The sequence below is a fragment of the Geotrypetes seraphini genome, chromosome 9, assembly GCF_902459505.1.
Source record: "Geotrypetes seraphini chromosome 9, aGeoSer1.1, whole genome shotgun sequence".
NCBI classification, from domain to species: domain Eukaryota; kingdom Metazoa; phylum Chordata; class Amphibia; order Gymnophiona; family Dermophiidae; genus Geotrypetes; species Geotrypetes seraphini.
In genome coordinates, this window is record NC_047092.1 from 93158009 (window position 1) to 93186005 (window position 27997).

The following is a 27997-nucleotide window of genomic DNA, read 5'->3' on the forward strand; positions in this document are numbered from 1 at the left end:
ACGCCTGGTCCCTGGTGGGCTCCAATACCAATTGCTTGAGACGTGCACCCTTTATGGAGGTTAATATTCTTTTGCTGCTACCCGTAGTCAAAATGATTGACAGCTGTCAGAGATAAGGATTGATGAATCAGTGTTCACTTCCGTGTTAAGCCCCCGCCCACACCCCAGCTCCACCCGCCCATTTCCCTGCCCCACTCTCCGCCCATGCCCTGCCCCTCCCATAGGAATGAATGGTGGTAGCCCCGCCCATGGCCCCTCCCCATGCCCATGGCCCCTCCTCACTCTCCGCCCATGCCCTGCCCCTCCCATAGGAATGAATGGTGGTTGCCCCACCCCTCCCATTGCCCCACCCCCCCTCATGTCCCCGCCCTGGAAATGCACTTTTTGATGATATCACCGTAAATGGGGGCGTGTTTGACCCTGGAAATATGCTTTCTGATGACATCACCTGAAATGGGAGTGCCTGCCCCTACCGGAAATGCGCTTTTCTGACCATGTAGGCGGAAATAGGGTAAATGAAGCGACGGAAATGCGCTTTTCTGACCACGTAGGCGGAAATAGGGGAAACAGACTTAGTCAAAACCCTCCCGGAAATGATGTGGCCAGAAAAAGAAGCGTCTTTATTTTAACAGTTTTTAGTTAAGACAAAGTTTAAGAGCTCATGGATAGAGCAGATCACAAAACAAAAGACATTCACAAAATATTTCCTGTTTTTAAAACAGATCAGAGGCAGAAACAATTGAGAAAAGGTTGCATTTGCTTTTAACACACTTTCAGTAGAAATTCTGAGCTAATGGTTAATGGGCCAGCTCCCCTATTGTCATGGTAACAGCTGATAAGCCCCTTGCAGCCCCCTTCCCCTGATAAAGCCAAGGGGGGGGGAGAGGTGGAGGTGTGTTTAAACATGTCTGAACTTATCCCGGCCCCCTACTGTTGTCTTAACAATCTGAAAAAAAACAAAACAAAAAAACAAAAGCAGCTGTCACCTAACATGGCTCTGTTGAAAAGGCAGAGCTATGAAAAATCTTTATTGAAGCAAATTTATTATGATCCATACGCAGCAGGAAGCTATGGAGGCATTAACCCTCTATTTCAAGCAGCTAAAAAGAGTGATATAACAGTCCGGAAAAAAGATGTGGTGGATTGGGTCACCGGTCAAAACGCATACAATTTACACAGACCAGCTAGAATCCATTTTAAAAGAAATAAAACAATTGTGTCGGAAGTTGACAGACAGTGGCAAAGTGACTTAGTCGACATGTCAGCCTTTGCCCGTTATAACGGTAATAGATATCCACTGTTCCCTCTAAGCTGAGCAGGAGTCCTCCACCCACAGTCTCACCAATAGAGGGTGCTGTTTTACTGTCACATTTTTCAATTGTGAGGGACAGGCAAGTTCTGCAGGACTCCAGGGAACATACCTGTCCTTAGCGACTGAAAAATATTCCACCCCCTAGTGGTAGCAATGCAGCTGGAGGACACCTGCTCAGCTTAGAGGGAACACCTCTGGAGAAGGAAATGTACGCCAATTTACAATCCAGAGAGGATATTATGCGACCATGGGGAGGTTATTGGAAACCATGAATCATGACATTAGAAACGCCTATGAGTCTGAGAGACCACCGAGAATCATATATGACCCCAATACGCGAAGAATTCATGTAAAATCAGAGGATAAATTTGTTATTTCAGCAGGGGGTGATTTGGCAACCATTTTGGGGGTAAAGGCTAACGTTAATACAAGGCATTCTCATTTCCCAGCAAATATCGAGGCCGGATTTAATACCCTCTACGTGTACACCGATATTGTAGAGCACCAGTTAGTAGGTGACCATTTTGTACAACTGTTGCGCTGTGTTCCAGCTCTAGGGTCAGCGGATAAGTTTATCACCCTCACGTACGATAAACCCCACTTTGTACCTGTGAACAAGCAGCAAATCGATACCATCACATTTGAAATAAAGACGGATCAGAACAGGAACGTCTCATTTCGTTACGGGAAGGTGATCCTTAAGCTTCACCTGCGGCCCAGGAAGACTGTTGTGTTTTAAAATGTTGGTGTCTAAAGATTACGGAGACCCCAAAGCATACAAAAATTATTACACAGCACAAGCCGATTATGGACTTTCAGGATATCACGGAGCCCCTGTCATGTACGGTGCCGGTGTAGGTGGCGTATTTCGTAGTCTCTTTAGAAAAGCAATACCGCTTTTGAGAAGGGGGTTTTGAAATTATTAAACCACATGTGAAAGGAGCCGCAAAAAACATAGCTAAAGATGTCATGGGCCATGTCGCAACAACCGTTCTAAATAAAATAAACCATTTCGCAGAGCAGGCGGGGTCGGGGACTGGCTGTGGTTAGACGGGCTGTTAAAAGAAAGAGGACCCATCCTCAAGAGATTCTGCAAGGACCTCCAAAACCTTTTAAAAGAAAAAAACCTCAAGGTAACAAATCACAGAAGCTATCCAGCGAATCCAAGAAGAGAAGGACCCGTTCTACGAAACATGATATATTAAAAAAAAACATGGCTTTTGTACACAACGGCTCTGAAGAATGCGTTAAAATCAGAACTAGATCTGTTTTAGGCTATCCCCAACCCAAACCAGTATCGAAAAAAGCATCTATGTGGAAATACCACCATTATCAGCTTTATCGGAAACAGCACCTTTGGACTTCTACATAGCGGGGCACGGTGAAGACTACATTGATTTAAACAACACTCTCCTGCATCTGACTTGTAAAATTGTGAAAGAAGACGGTTCAGACATTGACGCAGCCGCCAAAGTAGCCCTGGTAAACTACCCGATTGCATCTATTTTTAGCCAATTGGATGTTACCCTGGGAGACCAGCTGATTAGTCAGAGTTATAACTGTTACCCCTACAGAGCCCTCATAGAGCTGATCCTCAATTACGGTGAAGGAGCCCTCAAATCACAGTTCACAAGCGGCCTGTTTTATAAGGATACAGCCGAACATCACGACGTTAGAGATATAGGTGCACGTAATGTGGGTTTTACTGAAAGGGCTCACTTTACAGCATCTAGCCACAAGGTGGAACTGTTGGGACATTTACACAGCGATCTATTTTTTCAAGAAAAGCTACTCATCAACGGCGTAGTTGTTAAAATAAAACTGTCACGTAACAAAAACTCTTTCTGTTTAATGAGCGGTGATGCTGACCAAAATTATAAACTTCTTATCTTAAAACGCTGCCCTCTTTGTAAAGAGAGTTAAAGTGGCCCCTGGAGTGCGCTTGGGACATGCTGAAGCTCTACTGAAAGCTAACGCCAAGTATGCGATAGACCGTGTGGGGTTGAAGGTGTTTAGCATACCGGCCGGCGCCCGTGTGACTAATCAGGAAAATCTCTTTTTGGGGCAGTTACCAAAGCTCATTGTGTTGGGCTTTGTGGATAACAACGCTTTCAGTGGTAATTACGCTAAAAACCCTTTCAATTTTAAACATTACGATATTAATTTTGCAGCTCTGTATGTAGATGGTGAACAAGTACCCGGAAAACCTCTACAACCCGACTTTGAAAATGGAAATTGTGTGAGAGAATATATGCAGCTTATTCAAGCGACCGGTAAACACCTGAAAGACAACGCCCTCCTGGTTGATCGTCAGGAGTTTTACAAAGGTTATATGCTTCTAGCCTTTGACCTATCGCTGGACCAGGAGTGCGCTGACCACTACTCGCTGATCAAAACCGGTAACCTGCGGGCTGAAATACATTTTGCCAGAGCTTTACCTCACACTGTGAACATGATTGTGTATGGGGTTTTCGACAACGTGATAGAAGTTAATCATAGAAGGAATGTTCTTTTTGACCATTCTTGAACATGAACACCGTATACACTCAGCCACCGGTAACTGGGTAATAATTTACGTCTTTTATGAGGAAGGAGTTCTTTGGTCTTGGCAGGTTTTGTATATAGTTCAGGAACCTTCATAGCTGGGCTCTCCTTGAGGCGAAACAGTTGATCGTCAGGAGTTTTACAAAGGTTATATGCTGCTAGCCTTTGACCTATCGCCGGACCAGGAGTGCGCTGACCACTACTCGCTGATCAAAACCGGTAACCTGCGGGCTGAAATACGTTTTGCCAGAGCTTTACCTCACACTGTGAACATGATTGTGTATGGGGTTTTCGACAACGTGATAGAAGTTAATCATAGAAGGAATGTTCTTTTTGACCATTCTTGAACATGAACACCGTACAGATCTTCCGTGTTTTAAAGAAGGACTCCTGTGTTGCAGAATCTTTTTTAGATGTACTGCCCAGTGACTAGTTAACAGGATTAGAAATACCAAGGAAACTTGTGGGAATTGTCGTGAACACACACCCACACAACCTACCAGGTGAACACTGGTTGGCCCTCTATGTGACCGGGGACGGGACAGGAGAATTTTTTGATTCTTACGGACAACCACCGGATAGTTTATTCTTTCCTAACAGCATTATGAACTTTTTCAATAAACATTGTAAGGCCGTATTATATCATAATAGACAGTTACAGCACCCGCTGTCTGAGGCCTGTGGCTATCACTGTGTGTTTTTTTTACATCATCGCTGTAAAGGGCAACCTTTTGAAAATATTTTAGAAATGTATTCTGAAGATTTAATGCAAAATGATGAAATGGTACTGAAATTTGTAAAAAATGAAAAACAAGTCTTGTGTAGACCTTTTCAAAACTCGTTTCATACACCCCAAGGCTGTGTTTCCTACCATGAATGTCATGCTGTTTCTAAATAAAAAAAAGTAAACCTTAAAATCAAAATGTCTGCAGTCTTTTTATTTTCATTTTTAAAAAACATTATTTTATTGAAGATATGTTTTTATACATTCAGCCACCGGTAACTGGGTAATAATTTACGTCTTTTATGAGGAAGGAGTTCTTTGGTCTTGGCAGGTTTTGTATATAGTTCAGGAACCTTCATAGCTGGGCTCTCCTTGAGGCGTAACAGTACCTCTCTGTTGGCTGCGTTACCTACAACCGAGGAAGGCATATTTAATTGAGCTAAGGTTTGCATGAACTCCCCCCAGTCTAGGGGCCTTCTTTGCTCTGAAAGAGCATGGGTCTGTGTAACACTGCGAACGAGGTCGAGCAGGTTAGAACCACTGATAGGTGTTCCTTGGTATACAAATGTACCATCTCCCTCCCAGGATGCAACACTTTTGTTTTTTGACAGTTTGTTAAGCAGTACTTCGGCATTTTTCCTATAGCGCGTATTGATGCTGTTTAACACTTCTTGAACCACAGAGTCGGGATGTATACTATTTTCTGGAGCGGGGGTTGTTGAAGCATCAACCGGTCCCTGTAGATACACATTTAGCTTTTCCTTTTCCATATCCCTTTGTCTGTTCAACACGAGATAACGTTGTAACACTTCTGAATAACGTTTAACTTTTTCATGGTCAGACATACCAGGGCTCTGCAGTATGTTTTTCAATTCCTCGTCTAACCTAAGTATGGTTGAGGTTCTAATATTTTCTTCCCGGTCTATGGGGTTTCTCAAGCGCTTGAGTTGTTGGCTAGGGACCAGGTACATTTTTTCAGCGTGATGCATCAGCGGTTTGTCAGAAGACCCGTTATCAACGGTATAGCAAAACTTAACAAGGGCCCTATAAATCCGCCTGATTGTTTCACCAACTGCTTCTTTTTTTTCTTAAGGGTTAATCTTTTATCACACAGTCTTTTTATGGCACGATGCTTCCCTTTTAAAACCTTTATCTGGTTTTGTGAAAGCGGGATGTTACCTTTTAGGGTGTTGAGAGCGATTTCAGCTATAGCAGCCACCAGATCATCAGAGGCTGTATTCAGGATGGCTTTTCTGTGCTGCGGCGAGGCTTGGACTAAAAGTTTTAAAAGGGGCAGGTTTCTCTTTACACGGCTAGACATGTTACCTGAGACACGCCCCAGCGTATATGAAGAGATCTGGTTATGTATTCACAGCCTTTTACAAAATATACCGTTGTCCAGTCTGGCGGGAAAATATTTGTTCTCAATCTGTAAGCCTCAGGCGTTTTGGTATTTAAGTCTACACAGAGATAGCTGTACGGCTTTCTGGTGGCATCCTCAAAGGCCTCTAAAAAGAATTGTGATTTTCCAGGGTACATCTGCCTAGCTAGAATGGCTACCTGTAACTTATCTCTAGGATTCTTAAAGAGAACCATGTATTTGGTGTTTAAAGTTATAGTCTGGCTTGTTTTACCCTGGCAGAAAACATTCTGAACTATATATATGATGCTCAGGTTTCTGTGATGTACGTACTTAGTAAAGGCATTCTCTATTTCGCCACTTTTACAGGCAGAATCCATTAGATCATCTATAATAACCAAGTTTTCTTTATGGGTTGGAAACATTCGGTCATCGTTAAAAGTATCAGGCAAAATGTCCGTAAAAGTAATAAAAGGATATTTATTTAACATTTCTTTATACAAAGGTTGCCAACAACTATAACACCAAACAATATTGTCAGGCATGACAGACAATACACGGCCAGCATGTTCTAACAGTTTTTTAACAAAGAAGCTCTTGCCTGAATTGGACGGTCCTGCTAATATACAAGAGAAAGGGTGCGACCAGCGGGCATCCACCGTTCTAGTATCCATAGGGTAGTATGCTGAACCCATCCTCCTCCTTCACTCTTTTTTCATACACAATTTGCTGTGATATTTTAATCACACCGGTCTCTATAGCCCACCTCTTTTTGTTTCTTATAATACCGGTTTGTTGCACCCCTATCTTTTTCTAGGGTAAACCCTCTGCACCCGGTTTGTAGTCAAAAACTAGATCTTTTAAACTAGTAAAATTGATTTTCTGGCTGTTTTCTACATTTAACGTTATCCCTTTCACTTTCATACAGGTCTTTCCACTTGTCAGTTTGTAACCGTATGTTTTAGGACCCGCTGATACATACTCAGTTATATGTTCATCGGCAGGTATCTCACTGGTGAGCTCCCCTAAATAATCGTCCAGAGGGTGGGTTCCAGTCACCCTCGCGGCTCACAAATATCACAGAATCTGTATCGTGGTACAGACAACGTTCTTGTAGATTGTCTAGAAGTTTGTACAACTCTAAACGCGCATAGGCTGTTGTAAAACAGGCTATGAAAACATTAGTGTTACCGGGCAAAGTAGTGCGGTCTTTTGAGTGCTTCCAAGACACGCAGGCTGTTTCATCATCGATAAAGTCACACGATGAAACCTCAAATTCAGGGGAAAACATATATTTAAAGAGATCAGGCTCTCTGACAATGCTAACGGTAGGCAGGTTTGTCCTTTGACCAAATTTCCCCCACAGAGAATTTAAGAAAAGTTTTGCTATTTGGCGTTTAGCAGGGTTTAACTGAATATGGTCTGTCCGCAAAAGTACACCTTCTTTTCTATAGAAATCAGAGATGTACATGTTTTGTTTTTCTGTATCATTGCACCACCGGGGGTAGTCAGAAGCCTCTTGTTTTTGACGGAGGTGTATTTTGATGTATTCAGAAAAGAGACTGTCGGATTTTTGCTCGAAATGCTAGATTTCATAGATTTCAACAACCACATAACCTTTTGCAATGGCAACATCCATCTCCACCGTGCACCAAGTCCCCACGAAAGCTCTCTCCTCATCCGTATGGGCACACGTTTCCTGTTGTCGTGCGTCGGCACATGTACGGCACAAAGGAAACATAAGCTTACCCCCCACCCTGACGGGTAACCGGGAAAAAGAGCTTTCTTGGAGGATATACTTTTGCTTTTATAAAACCAAAGTAATTTGTGGGTGGACCAAAGTTGTCATAAATGATTTGCAGATGGCCTGTTAGATATTCCTTTGTTTTATTGACAAATGGGTATAGGCTGGTAAAATCGTAATAGTGTATTTTTTCCCCAGGTTTTGTTTTGTAGTATAGAGAAACAGCATTTGTTCTACCCCCAAAAAGGGCATCTCGTGGGACCAAGGATTGCGGTAATGCAGCGCTAGCCAGGAAGTCTGCACAGCCCCTATCATTTTCTTTGACCATCCGCTTCCACTCATGCTCCCACAGACTTACGACCGTGAAGCCCAGGCTTTCCAGATAGGCTGTCTTTAGCTGCTTTTTGTAAGAAAGAAAGCCATAGGGCGTGACTGCTACAGGATTCTGGTCTTTATCATTATAACAGACCGGACAGCCGTGATAAAAGCAACTATTAAATTCAAAAGCTGTTTCTACCCCATCAATGACAGCGTAACCGTCAAGAAAATAAGACCCCACCTTTCTTTCACCCCCGTTCAGAGCATGCATGATCTGTATATTTTGTGCAGCCTCTTGATACAGCAACCATTGAATAGAGGGGGGTGAATATCTCTTTTTGTGTCTGTGATAGTTATCCGGGGGGATGAGCGCCACGGTCTTGGGTTCTAAAAACATAAATCTGAACATGGCCATACATACAGAGGCTAGGGTTATATACTGGAAAGGGTCTAAACAATTCATTAGAATTTCTGAAATACCCTCACGTTCTACAACCACATCTTTCTGTGTCATTTTCATGATTTCTGCTCTGTAGAAAACACATGCCTGTCGCAAAATATCCACATCCTGTTGACAGTAATAAGCCAGCTCTTTTTGCAAATCAAACGTCTTGTGCTGGTTGTCCTTGTACCATTTTAAAAATTCCTCTTTTTCTTCAGGCATCATGTTTCCCACACCATAATGCTCCATATCCAGTATACGCCCCACATAGTTTTGATTTTCCTGAGTATTAAAAAAAATGCGGGAAATAACTCTTACAGCCTGGAAAACCTAAGGCCTTTGGAAGTTTGCTAAGTTTCATAGGTAGGAAATTTAGAGAGTCTATGAAACAAATAGCTAAAGGTTCTACTGTGATTTGTAAAAGCTTACCACCTTGAATCAACAGATCTGTGTCCATCTTTTCCTTTAACAGTTGGCTAAGAACAAAATATCCGTCATAGTCTTTGGAATTATGGGCTATGAAGGTATAGTCTTTAAATTTTTTGTCGCAAAAAACCTGTATAAAAGCAAAAATACACTTAAGACCCTTGAATTCCCATTTTCTTGTTTCGTACAAGTCCTCGGCATATATGTAATTAGGAATGTGCCAGCCCGTTTCCTGCATACATTCACAATCTTAAATAATATACTTTTCAGATGTTTTGAGTTTATCGATGGGTGTCATAAAACATAAGTGTATATCATCACCGCTTAAGGGTTCACGGCATAGCTTACACATCCTACCCTTACATTTATGTTTTTCATTCACATAGGACTCACATGGTTATCTAACAAGATGGCAGCCGATTAAGTCACCATTTGTGCTGTCTCCCTTTGTTCTCTTTTATTTCTTTTATTTTTGGTTTTTTTTCCTGCTGTTTTTAGTCTATTTATTTAATTGTTATTTTATTTGTGTTATTTTTTAATCTTCCTTGATTTTTTTACTGGTTGAGATTTCATTTGTGGACTCTGATCTGACAGTTCGGATTTGACCGTTATTCTTGGTCTGTCAGAAAGGCCTCGATCACACCTGGTATTCCTGCACCTTTGGCGATCCTGCACCTTTGGCGATCCTGTGCCTGGCAACTTGCCTTTTTCTCACCTGATATTTGCTGCACATTGACGATCCTGGGCTGTGCCTGGCGACCGATCCATGGCGAGTGGGGCTGATGGTGAATTGGAGAGGGAGTGTTGCCGAAGTCGATGGAGGGTGACTGAGTCGCCGAATGGAGGCGGTTGTAGAGGCGGAAGTGACATATCTGAGGTGATCGGCATGGACTCTAACTTCCTGCTGCGATGCAGATTCGGATTTCCTACTGGCAATGCGACATCAGCAGGACGGGAGGTCCGGAGAATGGCTTTTCATCATGCCTGGAGTCTTACCATGCCTAATGTCCCACAGCCGACTTGGATTACTGTTGTGAGTGACGGTACCATCAAGGGTGAGGACTGGTTGAGTGAGCTGCATTGTCCAGACCAAGGAGCGGTGAATTGAAGCTGGAAGATCTGTGAGCTGTTGAGCGTAATGGACAGTATTCCAGAAAATCGAGAAATGCTTCTCTCTGCTTTGAAAAAGTGGACCCATGGCCTATGTTCCCTGTAAGCTGAGCACATGAGCAATCACTGAAATGTTCTAGGAGCGTCGCTCACGTATTTTACATGGGTGCTCACAAAAATACTTGCATATCTGGAAAATTGTTGGTTTATAGAACTTGTTGCTTACACAAAAATTTTTTTTTAGAATTTGTCGCTCACATGAGAGAAAATTTGCCCATGCCCAGCCAATCCTTAGAGGGAGCATTGCCCATGGCTAATGTGCAGAGGTCGATGATGGCGGTTCCCCTGCTGAAACGGCTAAAGCACTAAGGATGATGATATTGATGATTGATAGAAATGAAATTAAGTCCTTCCCAACTTTTGTTCTATTATGCATATTATATCTAGTTCTTTTTTATCTATTTGTTTAGTTTTCATTTAAAATTTCTTAGAATTCTATTGTTTAACTGTTTTTCTTTCCATTATTCATATGCCTTCCTCTACCTTTTCTTTTTTCCTCACTTCTAATGGTTATTTTTCTTTTTACATTTTTATATTTGATTTAATTCTTAAAATTATTTTCTATTTAATTAGTTTCTTTCCATTACATTATTATTTTGGAATGTACGTTTTGTTTTTAACAGTATGGTATTGAGAGTTCAATGTATTCTTGTTAGGATGCTTCATATCTCATTTTTTTCCTCTATCTTTATTTTCCTCTATTATTTTGCTAATTTGTTTGTTCTTAGGTACTTTAGTTAGATTGTGAGCCTTCGGGACAGTAAGGGAATTTCAAAGTACCTATTCTTTATTTATTTATCTTATTTTTATTGTATCCTTTAATGTATATTTCTCTGTAAACCTATATTACTTATAATTTTAATGCCCCCTATTGTCTATTTTCTGTAAACCGCTTAGAATCCTAACGGAGTTTAGCGGTATATAAGAAATAAATTACATTACATTACACATTTCAGACACAGTGTTTTAGATAAACACTCCACTTCTTTTTTCTGCGCCAGCTGCATATGTCTATCTAAACAGTCTTTAGAGCAAAATGTACAGGAGTGGTCGTGACTATAGGGCTTCTGGCAAAAAGTACAGAAATTACGCTCCCCATAGAATTTTTTGACATCGGTTATGCCGTAGAAATGATCGTCATGTAGCAATAAGAAAACCGTTTTTGGATAAATGGGCTGGTCTGATGTTTTAAAGCAACACCACGAGTTGTATAAAACACAACTTTTATATTTATCTTTAAATGTTGTTCTATGGTTGCTACATCATCGAGCATGCCTTTTTAATGTATCGACCACCCCAAATCATTATGTAGCTTGGCATAATTAATGTCAGCAAAGGCCTATGATAAATTATATCAATCTGACTTTGGCATGTGAATGCAGATGGACCCTGAGTGTAGGTAGACTGTTTCATATAACTCAAAAAGACGGTTTTAAGTAGCCCTGATTGAATCATGATTAGCTAAAAGGTGTTAATGTGTTAATGTCTAATTAAGAGGGTGCTTAGGACAATGGGTCCAGGTGCACAGATAACTAAAAAGTTAATCAGAAACTATTGTCAGAGGCATACTGGAAATTACATTTGACCATAGCCTATTCTTCGGCTGTCTAGCACAAGTTTACCAAGGAGGGGGAGATTTTTCTATATTCAGAATAAGATTCCAAGCTATAAAAGCCTCCTCTCTGCAACACACATAGAGCTCTCTCTTTCTCTGTCTATCCTTCTCTTTATCTATGGAACATGAAGCTTGGACCATCACCCTATCCCCCTTTTCTCTCTCTCTGCCTTTCCCTGGAACTTCACGCTTCCTCTGAACTCTGTAAGGCAGGGAAACTGCGTTGCTCTCTCATTAATTGTAATGCTTGTAAATATTGCTTTTTTGTAAGCCTATTTCTATAATATATTCTTTATGCAATCACTTCTGGCTGTGCCTTTTTGATTCTACTTCCTGGTGAATCTTCAGTGAGGGAACTGAACCTGGGACCTGGCGTGTGTAAGGGCGCCTCTCAAGTGACCCCACCAGCCATATATTGTGGGGGCCACTAACAATCCTTACACAGGGGACTTGTCACTTTTTAGCCTATCGATCTGATAGTATATCATGTCCAGGTTCACACTCACTGTGGTGAAGCTATCCTTGATTTCTCCCTTGAATACTTTCCCTGGTTCGGGCATTGATGCAGTGTCTTCCCTGGTAAAGACAGACGCGAAGAATGAATTTAGCCTATCGGCAATCTTTTTGTCTTCCTTGATGTACCCTTTTCTTCCCTGATCATTGAGAGGGCCTACTGCCTCCTTTGCTGGTTTTTTCCCTTTTATATACCTGAAAAAGGGCTTGAAGTTTTAGGTTTCTTGCGCTTTCTTTTCCTCATAGACCTTTTTGGCTTCTCTTACTGCCTTGTGACACTTCTTCTGGTCGGCCTTGTGACTGTTCCAGGCCTCCGTTGTTTGTTCGCATTTCCATTTTTTAAACGAGTTCCTCTTTTCCCTTACCGCATCCTTCACCCCTTTAGTCAGCCATGCTGGTTCTCCTTTGTTCATATTTTTCCTTCCTTTGGTTATCCGCGGAATGTGGATTCTCCGTCCGGGCCCCCGGACAAGGCGTGCAAATTCCAGGCTACTTTTCAGCGCTTGCTAGATATTTGAGCTATAGAGCTGGTGCCACACAACCTCTCGGGCTCAGGTAGATACTCTTATACTTTATCATACCAAAGAAAGGATCAGAAGATTAGAGACCGATTCTGAATCTTCAGCATGTGATTGTGTGCTCAAGATTCCTCAATTCTGAATGGAGACCGTTCGGTTGGTCATTGCAGCAGTGGCTTTGGGGAATTTTCTGGCCTCTGTGGATCTGACAGAGGCATACTTGCACATTCCCATTTTTCCGGCCCACCACAAATTTCTGTAGTTTCATGTTCTGGGTCAGCATTACCAGTTTTCGGCTCTGCCCTTTAGGCTATCAACAGTACCCCAGACCTTCACCAAGGTGATGGTGCAAGTGGCGGCTCATCTGAGGAAGATGGGGTTGTAGGTTCACCCTTATCTAGATGACTGGCTGATCAGAGCCCCCTCCTTATCAGAGGGGTGACACACAGTGGGGCGACACACAGTGGGGCAGGTGCTCCATGTGCTGGAAGACCTGGCCTAGATTGTCAACTAAAGGAAGAGTCATCTGATGCCCTCGCAGTTGCTAGAATACCTGGGAGTTCTTTTTGATATGGCAATGGGTCGTGTTTAGTTTCCTGAGGCTCGCAGGCAGAAGCTGTGTGCTCAGATTATGGCTCTTTGAAGAAGTTGGCTCCTGCGGTGTGGGACTACCTACAGGTTCTGGGATCCATAGTGGCCACGCTGGATGTTGTCACATGGGCGAGAGTGCACATGCATCCTCTTTAGCATGACTTGCTTTCCCGCATGGATGCCTTGTAGATGTGTCTGCTGTGGACTTTAGAGACCCAAGCGAGCATGAACTGGTGGCTTCATCCTCAATTGATCTGCAAGGACGCAGATGGCAGCCTTTGAGGTTGGGGAGCACACTGCAATCATCGTCCTCTTCAAGGCTTTTGAAATCTGTCTCAGAAAAGGAGGTCAATCAACCATCTGTGCCATTTGTCTCAGAAAATGTGGCCAGTCAACCATCTGGACCATTCATCTCACCTAAGAGCATTGCAGGTGACCCTGGAGAGACTGGCAATCTGGGTCTTCAACAATGCGACGGTGATGGCCTATGTCAATCACCAGGGAGAGACCAAGAGCTCTCCCTTGGCTCAGGAAGCCTGCCTGCTTTTCCTATGGGTGGAACATCATCTTCTGGATCTGACAGTAGCGCATATGGCTGGAGTGGACAACGTTCAAACAGATTTTCTCTGCTGATAGACTCTGGATCTGGGCGAGTGGGCTCTCTCACTGGAGACATTCTGGTTAATTGTGTGGTGCTGGGGGCATCACAGCTTCGACCTCATGGCCATGGCAAGGAACAAGAAGGCACAGCGCTTCTTCAGTCACAGATCCGAGTCCGAAAGCGAGGGGCTCAATGCTCTATTGCAACCATGACCTTTGGGAGTTCTTCACTGTCTTTCCTCATTGGCCAATGATCAGCCGAGTTCTTTGGAGGATTGCGGGTCATCCCAGGTGCATCATTCTGGTGACACCCGATTGGCCTCAAAGACTGTGGTACGTGGATCTGTCTGTGGCTGTGCATGGTATGCAGTCTCTGTTTGCGCATCTATCCGGACCTTCTCTGTCAGGGTCTGGTGGCCATGGAAGATCTGGGTTGCTTTGCACTTATAGCATAGCTTTTGAGTGCGCTGCCCTAGAACATAAAGTATATTCGGATCCAGTGGTTGATACACTTCTCAGAGCTAAGAAGTTATCCATGGTATCGGCCTATGCTAAGGCGTGGAAGACCTTCCAGCATTGCTATGCCCAAGACCAGGTGGATCCTTATTTGGCTTCGGTCGCATGGATTTTCGCTTCTCTTCAGGCTGGTTTGGATAAAGGCCTCACTGTGGCATTTCTGAGGGTTCAGGTGGTCGGACTGTCCTGTTATAGATCCCGGGACAATCGTTTCTCTTTGGCATCGCATCCGGATGTTGCTTGATTCTTGAATGGGGCTCTTCGGGTCTGGCCGCCCGTTAACAATTTTTGTAATTTGTAATTTTGTAATTTGGTTAAAGTTTCTATATTATATTATTATGTACATCGCCTAGAATTTCGAAATAGGCGATCCATCAAATGTGAAATAAAACTTGAAACTTGAAACTTGAAACTTCCTGGCTTGGGACCTTAATTTAGTGTGGTTGGGCCTTACCGGAGCTTCCTTTGAGCCTCTTTGGGATGCCTCTCTCTTGGATATAACTCAAGACCTGTTTTTCTTGTCACCATCACCTCTGCCCATAGGGTTTCCAAAATGCAAGCATTTTCTTGTAGAGACCCTCTTCTCCTTATTTTTCGGAGGTGAGGGTTTGTTTGGCGAAGATTATTTTGGCTTTCCATGTCAATCAGGAAGTGTGTTTGCCTTCTTTTTAGACGACAGGTTCCAGAACTCAGGATCGCCTGCTGAAGAAATAGGACGTGTGCAGGGTACTCCTACGTTATTTGGAGATCGCTAATGAGTTTCAGACCATTTGTTTGTGCTGACTCATTCAGTTAAGCGAGGTGCTCCTGCTTCTAAGGCCACAAATTCCAGATGGATTTGTAAGGCCTTTTCATCAGCTTATATTCTGGCAGGGAAACAGTCTCCTGTTTCCGTCACAGCACATTCTACCAGGAGTGTAACTTTGTTGTGGGCTGAAGCTCGAGCTGTTCCTCCTGAAGAGATTTGCAGGGCAGCCACATGGTTTTCGCTTCACACGTTTGCTAAGTTCTAGAGAGTGGATGTTGCTGCCAGGCAGGACTTGGCCTTCGGGTCCTTGGTCTTAAGGGCTGGCACAGCAAGCACACCCTAGCTATTTTAAGGGAGACTGCTTTTGTAAGTCCCTGTTGCCTAGAATGTCTCACCTATTGCACTGGAAAAAGAAATTATGTATTTACCCTAAGCATAGAACATAAGAACATAAGAACATAAGACTTGCCTCTGTCGGGTCAGACCGGAGGTCCATCGTGCCCGGCAGTCCGCTCACGCGGCGGCCCCTCAGGTCCAGGACCTGATAGTGCTCCTACCCTAAAACTCACATATGCTTTTCGCTTTTGTCCTGTAGTGTAACCTTCTATCTATACCCTGTAATCCCCTTCTCTTTCAGGAAGTCATCCAGTCCCTTTTTGAAACCCAGTATTGTACTCTGTCCTATTACCTCCTTTGGAAGCGTGTTCCAGGTGTCCACCACCCTCTGAGTGAAGAAAAACTTCCTTGCATTCGTTTTGAATCTGTCCCCTCTCAGTTTTTCTGAGTGACCTCTTGTTTTTGTTGTCCCCGCTAGTCTGAAGAATCTGTCCCTATCCACCCTCTCTATGCCTTTCATGATTTTATATGTCTGTATCATGTCTCCTCTCAGTCTCCGCTTTTCCAGGGTAAAGAGCCCCAGTTTGTCCAACCTTTCAGCATATGAAAGGTTCTCCATTCCCTTTATCATCCTAGTTGCTCTCCTCTGGACCCTCTCAAGTATCGCCATGTCTTTCCTAAGGTACGGCGACCAGTATTGGACACAGTATTCCAGATGTGGTCGCACCATTGCTCGATACAATGGCAGGATGACCTCCTTCGTTCTGGTAGTGATACCTTTTTTGATAATGCCCAGCATTCTGTTCGCTTTCTTTGAGGCCGCTGCACATTGCGCCGCTGGCTTCATTGTTGTATCCACCAATACCCCCAGGTCTTTTTCTAGGGTGCCTTTCCCCATCTCCCTTCCTCCCATCGTATAGCTGTACATGAGGTTCCCTTTCCCGATGTGCAAGACCTTACATTTCTCCACATTGAAGCTCATCTGCCATCTTTTTGCCCACTCGCACAGTTTGTTCAGGTCGCTCTGTAGTTCTTTGCATTCCTCAACAGTTTTGACCCTGTTGGAGAGTTTTGTATCGTCCGCGAACTTGATAACTTCGCACTTCGTGCCTGTTTCCAGATCGTTAATGAATATATTGAACAGCAGCGGTCCCAGCACTGACCCCCTGCGGGACACCACTCGTGACCCCTTTCCAGTCAGAGTAGTGTCCTTTTACTACTACCCTCTACTTCCTATCCGCCAGCCAATTTTGGATCCATCTGTGGACGTCCCCTTCCACCCCGTGGTTCCACAGTTTCTTCAGCAGGCGCTCGTGGGGTACCTTGTCAAAGGCTTTTTGGAAATCCAGATAAACTATGTCAATGGGGCTACCCTGGTCCAAATGTTTGCTTATCCCCTCAAAGAAATGTAGTAGATTCGTTTGGCACGATCGTCCTTTATAGAAACCGTGCTGGCTTGATCTCATCAGTTTATTTTTTTCTATATGCTCATTGATACCTTCCCTGATCAGTGATTCGACCATCTTCCCCGGAACTGAGGTCAAGCTCACCGGTCTATAGTTCCCCGGGTCGCCTCTCGATCCTTTTTTGAAGATTGGTGTAACATTTGCTATCCTCCAATCTTCCGGGATTATCCCTGATCTTAAGGATAGGTTGCAAATATGCCTGAGTAACTCCGCTATTTCGTCTCTGAGCTCTTTCAATATCCTCGGGTGGATCCCATCTGGGCCAGGAGATTTGTCAATTTTTAATCTATTTATCTGCCTTAGAACGGCTTCGAGGCTTACCTCCATGCATGATAATATACCCTCCTGATCCTCCTTGAAGATTTTTTCTGGTTCCGGCACGCTGGATGTGTCTTCTTTTGTAAAGACCGACGCGAAGAACTTGTTTAGTCTATCAGCCACCTCTTTTTCCTCCTTCACCACTCCTTTCTTGTCTCCCTCATCCAGGGGTCCCACCTCCTCCCTTGCTGGCTGTTTCCCTTTTACATATCTGAAAAATGGTTTAAAGTTTCTTGCTTCCTTGGCTAGTCTCTCCTCGTATTCTTTCTTGGCTTTTCTGACCACTCGGTGACATTCTTTCTGATGCTCCTTGTGCTCTTTTCAGTTTTCTTCCGTTTTGTCCTTCTTCCACTTCCGAAATGATGTTTTCTTGTCTCCTATCACTGTCTTTACTTCATTGTTTATCCATGCTGGGTCTTTAGTCTGATTCTTTTTGCCTCCTTTCCTAAATCTGGGTACATATAGGTGTTGTGCCTCGCTTACCGTGTCCTTGAGTAGGGACCAGGCTTGCTCCACAGACAGAGCTTTCTTGTAGCTGTTTCTGAGTTTCTTCTTCACCATTTGTCTCATGGCATCATAGTTCCCTTTTCTGAAGTTAAACGCTGTTCCCTTTGTTCTCTTCCCCTTTGGTGATCCTACTTCCACTTGGAACAGAATCATGTTGTGGTCACTGTTTCCTAGCGGTCCCATTACTTCCACTCCCTTTGCAGGTCCTTTAAGCCCGTTGAGGATCAGGTCCAGGGTCGCTGCCCCTCTCGTTGGAGTCTGTACAAGTTGTTCCATGAAACAATCCTGGACGGCTTCCAGGAACTCCGTTTCCTTCGTACATTTTGAATTTCCAAGATGCCAGTCTATCCCGGGATAGTTGAAATCTCCCATAACTATAGTGTTGGTGTTCTTGCATTCCCTCCTCAGTTCGGCTACCATTTCTGTATCCACTGCTTCAAGTTGCCCAGGTGGACGGTAGATCAGTCCCATCTTTATCTCGGATCCGTTTTTTCCTGGTATTTTAACCCACAATGACTCTAGTTGTCCATTTGCCGCTGCTGTATCCACACTGATTGAGTGAATGGTTTCTCTTATGTACAGTGCTATTCCGCCTCCCTTCTGATAATTCCTATCTTTTCGGTAGAGTTTATACCCTGGCAGTACTATGTCCCATTTGTTTTCCTCGTTCCACCATGTTTCCGTGATCCCTATGATGTCTAGGTTCTCATTATTGGCCATGACTTCCAATTCTCCCATTTTGTTCCTTAGGCTCCTTGCATTAGTGTACATGCAGTTCAAGTCCTGGCATTTAGTCTTCCTCGCTGAGACATTCTAGATTCCCTGTCCTTCCTGCGCCTGTTTTCAGTTTTCAGTCTATTTATGCTTCTCCAAGCTGATTCTTGTTGACTGGCCAGCCCTTCGGGGTTGTGAAGAATCTCTACATATGTTCAACTTGTTAGGGAGTAGTTTCTGAGCTCCTTTGAAGCTTGTGTTGGCCTGTGGTTACTGGTGCCTCTACTTCACATCTGTGGGTGCCTTTCTATGCTTAGGTACTGACTGATAGAGGGCGCTAAGCTGATCTGTGAAGTACGAGGTACACTGGAGTCAGAGTGAAAAATCCAGAGTGGATTCCTTCTGCAGTCCATTCGAGTATGGGGAAATAACCCTATTGTCTAGAACAGGGGTGTCAAAGTCCCTCCTCGAGGGCCGGAATCCAGTCGGGTTTTCTGGATTTCCCCAATGAATATGCATTGAAAGCAGTGCATGCAAATAGATCTCATGCAGATTCATTGGGGAAATCCTGAAAACCCGACTGGATTCTGGCCCTCGAGGACCGACTTTGACACCTGTGGTCTAGAACAGTGGTTCCCAACCCTGTCCTGGAGGACCATCAGGCCAATAGGGTTTTCAGGCTAGCCCTAATGAATATGCATGAGAGAGATTTGCATATAATGGAAGTGACAGGCATGCAAATCTGCTCCATGAACATTCACTAGGGCTAGCCTGAAAACCCGATTGGCCTAGTGATATGGGAGAGTCCCTGGTTATCATGTACTTGGGACTTTAGTAAGGCTTTTGACAGTGTCCCACACCGTAGGTTATTGAACAAGATGAGTTTGTTGGGATTAGAGGAAACATTGATAGCATGGGTTAAAGACTGGCTCAGCGGCAGACTTCAGAGGGTGGTGGTAAATGGTACTCCCTCCGAAACATCGGAAGTGATCAGTGGAATGCCGCAGGGCTCGGTCTTGGGTCCCATCCTATTTAATATCTTTGTACAGGACCTGCCTCACGGACTTTGAGGCAAAATTGCATTATTTGCCAACAACGCTAAACTGTGCAACATAGTGGGCAAATGCACAATGCCCGACAGAATGACACAGGACCTACTCTTATTGGAACAATGGTCCGCAACTTGGCAACTGAATTTTAATGCCAAAAAATGTAAAGTTATGCACCTTGGCAGCAGAAATCCATGCAGTACTTACACTCTGAATGGTGAGACGTTAACGCGAACTGCTGTAGAACGCAACCTAGGAGTAATCATTAGTGAAGATATGAAGACTGCCAATCAAGTAGAGAAAATTTCATCCAAGGCTAGGCAAATGCTGGGATGCATCCGAAGAATTTTTGTCAGCCGGAAGCCCGAAGTTGTAATGCCATTGTACAGGTCCATGGTGAGACCTCATCTGGAATATTGTGTTCAATTTTGGAGGCCACATTATCAAAAGGATGTGCTGAGAGTGGAGTCGGTTCAGCGAATGGCCACCAGGATGGTCTCAGGATTCATGGATCTCCCATATGAGGAACATCTAGGTAAGTTGCAGCTATACTTTCTCGAGGAATGCAGAGAGAGGGGAGATATGATAGAGATGTTCAAATATGTAACTGGCCGTATTGAGGTAGAAGAAGATATCTTTTTCCTTACAGGACCTATGGCAACAAGAGGGCATCCGTTGAAACTCAGGGGTGGGAGATTTCATAGCAACACTAGAAAATATTTCTTCACTGAAAGGGTGATTGATCGTTGGAATGATCTTCCACTTCAGGTAATTAAGGCAAGCAATATGCTCGATTTTAAGAAAAAATGGGATAAGCATGTGGGTTCACTTCGTGGAAGTGCTTAGGGGGGAGAGTCCTTAGAGTGGGCAGACTTGTTGGGCCAGTGGCCCTTTTCTGCCATCAGATTCTATGTTTCTATCTAGTGGAAAAGAGCTTACCTGGGTAAGTACATAATAATAATAATAACTTTATTCTTTTATACCGCCATAACCAAAAGTTCTAGGTCAGGGGTGTCCAATGTCGGTCCTCAAGGGCCGCAATCCAGTCGGGTTTTCAGGATTTCCCCAATGAATATGCATTGAAAGCAGTGCATGCACATAGATCTCATGCATATTCATTGGGGAAATCCTGAAAACCCGACTGGATTGCGGCCCTCGAGGACCGACATTGGACACCCCTGTTCTAGGTGGTTTATACTAAAAAGAGCTGGACAATCAGTGAAATACAATAATACAGTAAAAAATACAAATATTTGTAAAATAGAATTTCAATAATAAACTCACTAAGTATTAAACTTATCGAACAAAGTGGTCTTAATTAATCTCTTTATATTACCACAAATGACAAGAGACCTCAAAAATCAATAACAATAGGGTCCTTTTACTAAGCTGTGATAAAAAGTAGCCTCATTGCACCCTTGCATGGGTTTTCCTCCTATGCTGTCCATTTTTACTGAGTCAGTAAAATGGCTGAATTACCTATTTTTTCTATTAATGGCCATTTTCATAAAAATAAGCAACTGCATTAACCAGTTAGTGCGTGGTAATGTAGCTGCACTGAGTAGTGCAGGTATGCCCACACCATGCACCCTAGACACCCCCCCAATAAAAATTTTTTAAATTTTTTTTAGCACACATTGATTGGAACTTAATTCAGAATGCCTAAGCGTGTTCTATTTCAAGACATTTTAAGCTGCTTTAAGCATGCACTAGCACTTAACTGCAATTTAGTAAAAGGACCCCAAAGATGTTTCATGAAAGATTTTTTTAATATATATGAATTGGTGTGTCCACATGTTTATCATAAGGGAAAATTTTTTTCTTTTACTGGTTTTTGCTGTTACTTATGTCTAATCATGTTTTTACTGGTAGAATCTTAAACTAATGTTTGACCTTGTGCCTTTCTCTCTGCTTAGTGATGTCTGATCGGCAGGAAAGTGCTCTTATAGAGCTGATGGTGTGTACTATACGGCAGGCTGCTGAAGCACATCCTCCAGTGGGTAGGGGGACTGGCAAAAGGGTAAGTTGGAATAGGTTTAATATTGAGGTAACCTGAGTTTATATGTTAATTTCAAAGATCAATTATAGTAGATTCTCAGCTATCTGGCACCCATGGGGATTGGTAGATGCCGGATAACTGTAGTTATCCCAAGACAAGCAGGCAGCATATTCTCACACATGGGTGACGTCACCGATGGAGCCCCGGTACGGACCACTTTAAAAGTGCATTGCCACTTTAAGCCTTTAGAAAGTTTGCGATAGCCCGAACCGCACATGCGCGAGTGCCTTCCCGCCTGACGTAGGACGCGCGGTCCCTCAGTTTCTTAGTTTCTGCGGAGCTAAGAGGCGTCTTTTTCAACGGCCATTGAAACTTTTTCTCTGCTGCCTTCCCGCTCTCACAGATCTCTGACTTTTCAGTCAGTTTTATTTTTATTTTATTAAGTTTTTTTTAATTAAAAAAAATAGTAAAAAAATTTTGTTTTCTTCCTTTCACGGATTTGGCCCGACAGGGCCTGTTCGACCACCTTGGCCTTAGATTTTAATTTAGCTGAGGCCGTCTCCCCTTCAACATCCCGCCCACAGATGGGTTTCAAAAAGTGTGGATGATGTGCTCGCCCCATCTCTGTGACTGACCCGCATCGCTGGTGTCTCCAGTGCTTGGGGCCCGAGCACAGTCCCGAAACCTGTTCCCGCTGTTCGTCCTTCCAGAAGAGGATTTTCAAGAACCTCCTTATTCAGAAGTGCCTCCTCTTCAGTGTCACAATGGAGGGCAATTTGACACCGCTGCCAACATTGGTGGCACCGGCCAAATTGACACAGCACCAATCAACATCGGTGGAACCATCTACGGTGTCGCACACTTCAGTGGGTAAGCTGTTTCCCACCCTCTCTGGATCTCAGGTCAAAGCAGCAGTGAGTCAAGTCCTGCTGACCTCGAGGAGACCCAAGAAACGCTCTGCTCTGATCTTGGTGAGTGCCTCGACATCGGCCTCCTCATCGCCAGAGCATAGAGCCACTCCGAATGTACCGGCAAAAAAGCCAGTGGTACTGGTGCTTACTCTTAAGCAACAGATCCATGAGTTGCTACAAGAAGAATTATGTGAGCAGTTCCAACTGCTGGTGCCGACTCAAATTCTATCCATGTCAACACCGGTGCCAGTCCGGTCTGAACCCTCAACACCGGTTGCACCTGCACAGGAGTCTCCTTGATACCGCCACGTCTCACTAAGGAGCCGACAAGATGATTCACTGACACTGGTCGTCTTCAGCCCAGATGTCACCCAAGACGATGTCAGTGAGGTCAGGAAAGATACTGAGGAAGTTAAAACATCTTGAGCCTTCGATACTGAGTGCTCGGCACCGACCCCGGACAACTCAGGATTCAGATCTTTGTGGAGATTCTGAACAAAACCCTATTCTGTCTGAAGAGGAGGGTTCTTCAGAATGCAAATCCATTTGCCACTCTTCTCAAGAGGCTCCTTTAGTGTCTGAAAAATCAAGTTTCTATGGGAAATGTCTGAGACCTTGTCCATTCCCTTGGAAGCTGACTGTAAAAGATCTAAACAATTCCTGGATGTCTTGGATTACGATCAACCACCCAAGGAACTCCTCATGCTTCCTCTCCATGATATATTACAGAAAACCTTCTACAAAAATCTGGAAACGCCACTTACCATCCCTGTGGCTCCTCGCAAGTTGGATTCTCTGTATACAGTGGTTCCTATCCCTGGGTTTGACAAACCACAGCTCCCACATGAGTCTCTCCTGGTAGAATCAGCCTTAAATAAATCTTCAGGGGCTAGTGTTTATGCCTCTGTACCCCCTGGCAGAGAGGGCAAGGCTATGGACCAGTTTGGGAAACGCCTATACCAAAATGCTATGTTAGCTAACCGGTTTGGCAACTACAATTTTCACTTGTCCTTCTATATGAAGCATTTAGTCAAACAAGTTGCCACATTCCAAAAATATCTTCCAGAATATAAGCTTCTTGTGTTTCAGCATTTCATTTCTGACCTGCTCCAGCTCCACAAGTACATGATTTGTTCCACCTATGATACCTTCAAACTTACCTCACGTGCTGTGGCAATGTCAGTGATCATGAGACGTCTGGCCTGGCTTCGAGTTTCTGAACTAGATGTCAACCATCAAGACAGGTTAGCCAATGCACCTTGTCTGGGGGACGAGCTTTTTGGTGCCTCCATAGACACGGTACCCAGAAGTTGTCTGCTCATGAGACCAGATGGGACACTCTAGTCAAGCCCAAAAAGAAGCATCCACCTTCTCGTCCCTTCAGATCAGTTTCTTCATATCAGAGAAGGTTTTCTACAAAACCTGCAACCCCTGCTCCGCCTTAACCAAGGAGACAGAGACAGCAAGAACCACGTCAACAGCAAAAACAACAGGCTGCCCCCCAAAAGCCTACAAAGCCTTTTTGACGCGTTTCTTCAGAGCATAGCCAACGTCACCATTCTGCAGATGTTGCCTCAGCCCATCAGAGGTCGTCTGCAGTTCTTCATTGCTCGCTGGGAGCTTATAACATCAGATCTTTGGGTCCTCACTATCATTCATCAGGGTTACAATCTCAATTTTCACACCCTACCACCAGACCATCCTCCTAGCAAGTCTGTTTTGGACCCTGCACAGTCCTCCCTTCTTCTGCAGAAGGTTCAATCCTTCTCCTGCTGAATGTCATCAAGGAAGTTCCCCTCAATCACCAGAAGCAGGGATTCTACTCCTGTTACTTCTTAGTTCCCAAGAAGATGGGAGGACTGAGACCCATCCTGGATCTCAGAGCTCTCAACAAATTTCTAGTCAAGGAGAAATTCAGGATGCTATCCCTCACCCTGCTGTTTCCTCTCCTAAATCAGAACGACTGGATCTCAAGGAAGCCTACACACATATTCCAATTCATCCGACTTCCAGGAAGTAGCTCCATTTCCAAATCAATCAATGTCATTACCAGTACAAGATCCTTCCTTTCAGCCTGGCATCTTCTCCCAGAGTCTTCACAAAGTGCCAGATTGTAGTGACCGCATCTCTCCATTCCCATGGCCTTCAAGTCTTCCCTTACCCAGATGACTGGTTGATCAAGGCTGTATCATCTCAGGAAGTGGTCCAAGCAACATCTCAGACCATTCCTTTTCTTCAGGTTCTAGGTTTTGAAGTCAACTTCCTAAATCACATCTTCCAACTCAACATCTGCAGTTCATTGGGACAATCCTAGATACCACTCTCATGAGAGTGTTTCTTCCTCAAGATCGTCTTCAGGCTCTCATCCGCCTTTGTCAGCAATTGCTTCCTCTTCAATCCATCTCTGCCAGGCACATGATGGTTCTTCTAGGCCACATGGCTTCCACTGTCCATGTGACACCACTGGCACAGCTATATCTTCGCACCCCTCAGTGGACCCTTGCTTATCAATAATTTCAAGCGACGGATCATCTCCCACAACATATATCTGTGACCTCATCTCTTCTGCAGTCGCTTTGATGGTGGATGGCTTCTTCCAATCTATCCAGAGGTCTCCTTTTTCACTTGCCCCCTCATCTCAAGGTCATCACGACGGATAAATCCCCTTATGCCTGGGGAGCTCATATGGATGATCTTCAGACTCAGGGTCTTTGAACCGTCAAGGAACGAAAATTTCACATCAATTTCCTGGAACTCAGAGCAATGTTTTATGCTCTCAAGGACTTTCATCATCATCTCTGCCCCAAGTCCTTCTCCTTCACACAGACAATCAAGTAGCAATATACTACATAAACAAGCAAGGAGGCACATGCTCTCTCCTGTTATCCCAGGATGCCCAGAAAATCTGGACTTGGACAACCACTCGCAACCTTTTCCTAAAGGCTGTCTACATTCAAGGGGAGAAGAATTCCCTAGCAGACAACCTCATTTTGTGAATCGGGTCAGTTAGCAGCGATCATTGCTAAACCTATGAAATCCAGCTTCCTTCTCTCTCTCCTCCCTAGCTCACTTCAGTGTCTGTTCCCCTCTCTCCCCTTTCCGCTTCCCTTCAGCGTCTGCTCCTCCCTCTCCACTTCTCTTCAGCATCTGCTTCTCCATTTCTCTCCATTTTCCTTCAGCATCTACTCCCCCTCTCTGTCCTCCCCACTTCCATGAAGCATCTGCTCTCCTTTTCCTCTCACTTCCATCCAGCGACTGTTCCTCTCTCTCTCCTCTCCATTTCCCTTCTCCATCTTCTCCCCTCTATCTCCTCTCCTCACTTCCCTTCAGCATCTGTTCCCCCCTCCCCCTTTCCATATGCAGGCAGTATTTCAGAAAAAGCTAAAGACTTTACAAAAGGTTTCACGCCCTCACCAAGCTCCCGAAAAGCTTTCTGTGCTGCAAGTGTGGAGTTGTTGGCCAGGTCAATTGTTCCCAGATGGATAACAATATCAGTGTTACAATCCTTAGTTGCTTCCTTAATTATAGTCTATATTTGCCTGGAACTCTGGTAGCTGAGGATCCTGGAAAACATTTCACTATTTTGGTCTCCTCGCCTTGTGTCCCAAGGTGCCTCTGATGATGAAATCCCCCAGCAGTAATAGTTTTCTGTTTTTGACTTTTTTATTTGTGCTTAGGGTACGCTTGTTCTCTTGAGTTACCTTCATTAGTTCCAGTCCCACCTCCCTTCTGTTTTCTTGAGTATCGCAGTGCACTAGTGGAGCGAAGGAATTCTGTAGAGGTAATATTATTGAAGGTGGATTTTTCTGTGTTACATGTCACAGTCTTCCTGAGCCTACTGTGACCCTTTATTTCTATGCTGTTTTATTCTTTGAGGTAGAGGTGGTAAGTTGGTATGATTTTGTGAAGCGATGGAAGCTGCTTTAATTGTATTCAATTCCTGTTTAAGTTTTCAGAGCTCCTCCTTAATACTAGCAAGTTGAAGACAGATGGGGCAAGCCTTAAGCTCCAAATAGTGTATCTTGGAATTAAAGCACCACAGTGATTGCATAGAATAAAGATCATCTTGATTGGTTGTAAAGTGACTTGATTTTAGTAGTCCTGATTATTTGGGTCTCTATATATGAAAGTGGTCCCTGGACTCCGTTGTTTATTTTACACCGCCATTGGGTACCAGCGCTTCTTCTTTCTTCTTTTGAGATTGTTTTGATCAACAGCAAACCTACTTCCTAACTTAAAGAAATCAAAGGGAGCAAAACCCTAACACCCTGAAAAATATGTTTGTTGCTTTAATTTTCTCTAACTACCCATAGAAAAAGAAAAAAATAATTAAAATTCCCTAACTTTTCCAACCCTGATGTATTTTAAACTATTTTCAAACAAACCCCAGACTAACCTGTCTTTCAAACTGAACTCTTCCCAACTCTTTTTTTTCCTCTGGCAGTTTTAGAATCCTGACCTGCACTGCTCACTGCTACATGATCTCATCAAACCTGTCTTTCTGAACTTGGTCGGTTCTCTCTCTCTCCTTCCACGTTCTGGCTACACTGTTGGGCCTCTTCTTCCACACCAATGGATCTCTAAATCGTTGCCTGAATCTTATCGTTTGCCCGGCTTCTCCGCTACTCGACCTTCTCTGCCCGTTCTTGCTCCTCGGGCCTCTCGTGGGGTGCCTTACGCCTCTTATGCTCAAGTTGGCCGTTATTCCCCTCGCCCTCCCTCTCACACGCTTTGTTACCCACGCCAAAGCCCAAATACCTGCCGGCCTCCCCTGCCTCTTCCTCGAGAATCACGTGACCCGCATGTCCCCCCCCTTTTTCCTATGAAGGGAAAGAGGAAATAAGATTTAACAAAATAAAGAGAAGGGTTTATTTTTTGTGGTTTTTTTAAGTAAGAAACAGGGAGGAGGAGAAGAGAAATTAAGCAGATATAATGCTGAAAACAGTGAAAAGAGCAGAATATGAAATGCTGAGTAACTTAGCTTTTAGAAGTTCACAGGGCAGCCTTGTTCACAGCATTGTCCCAAAGATAATGCAGTTAACCTTAGTAATAAATCAGAGCCCCTCCCTTCTACACCTAATCAGCAGAAAACAATGGCTGAAAACTAGTGTCAGAAATACAGGTTCTATACCAGATCAGTAGCTACCCTAAAACACAGGATTTTAAACAAAAATGCAGGCTCTATACCAAATCAGTGGCTACACAGGATTTATAACAGGATTTTCCCTACTTTAATTACCCTGTGCCATAGGCACCAGGATTTAATTAGAGTTAATATAAGTCTTACCCTTATTCCTATGAAAAGGAAGAGGAAATAAGATTTAACAGAGGAAAGAGGGGTTTATTTTTTGTTTTTTTAAGTAAGAAACTGGGAGAAGGAGAAGAGAAATTAAGCAGATATAATGCTGAAAAACAGTGAAAAGAGACGAATATGAAATGCTGAGCAACTTAGCTTTTAGAAGTTCACAGGGCAGCTTGTTCACAGCACTATCCCAAAGATAATGCAGTTAACCTTAATAATAAATCAGAGCCCCTCCCTTCTACACCTAATCAGCA

General features: G+C 43.8%; 1 protein-coding gene across 1 annotated transcript in view; it reads left to right on the top strand.

The window, feature by feature from the left end:
• The window catches only part of STAG1 (stromal antigen 1), a 2074316-nt gene that overhangs the window by 1005723 nt on the left and 1040596 nt on the right, over window positions 1-27997 (top strand). Inside the window, 1 exon segment of the mRNA XM_033958034.1 lies at window positions 21448-21551. Within this exon segment, the coding sequence (XP_033813925.1) occupies window positions 21448-21551 (104 nt within the window).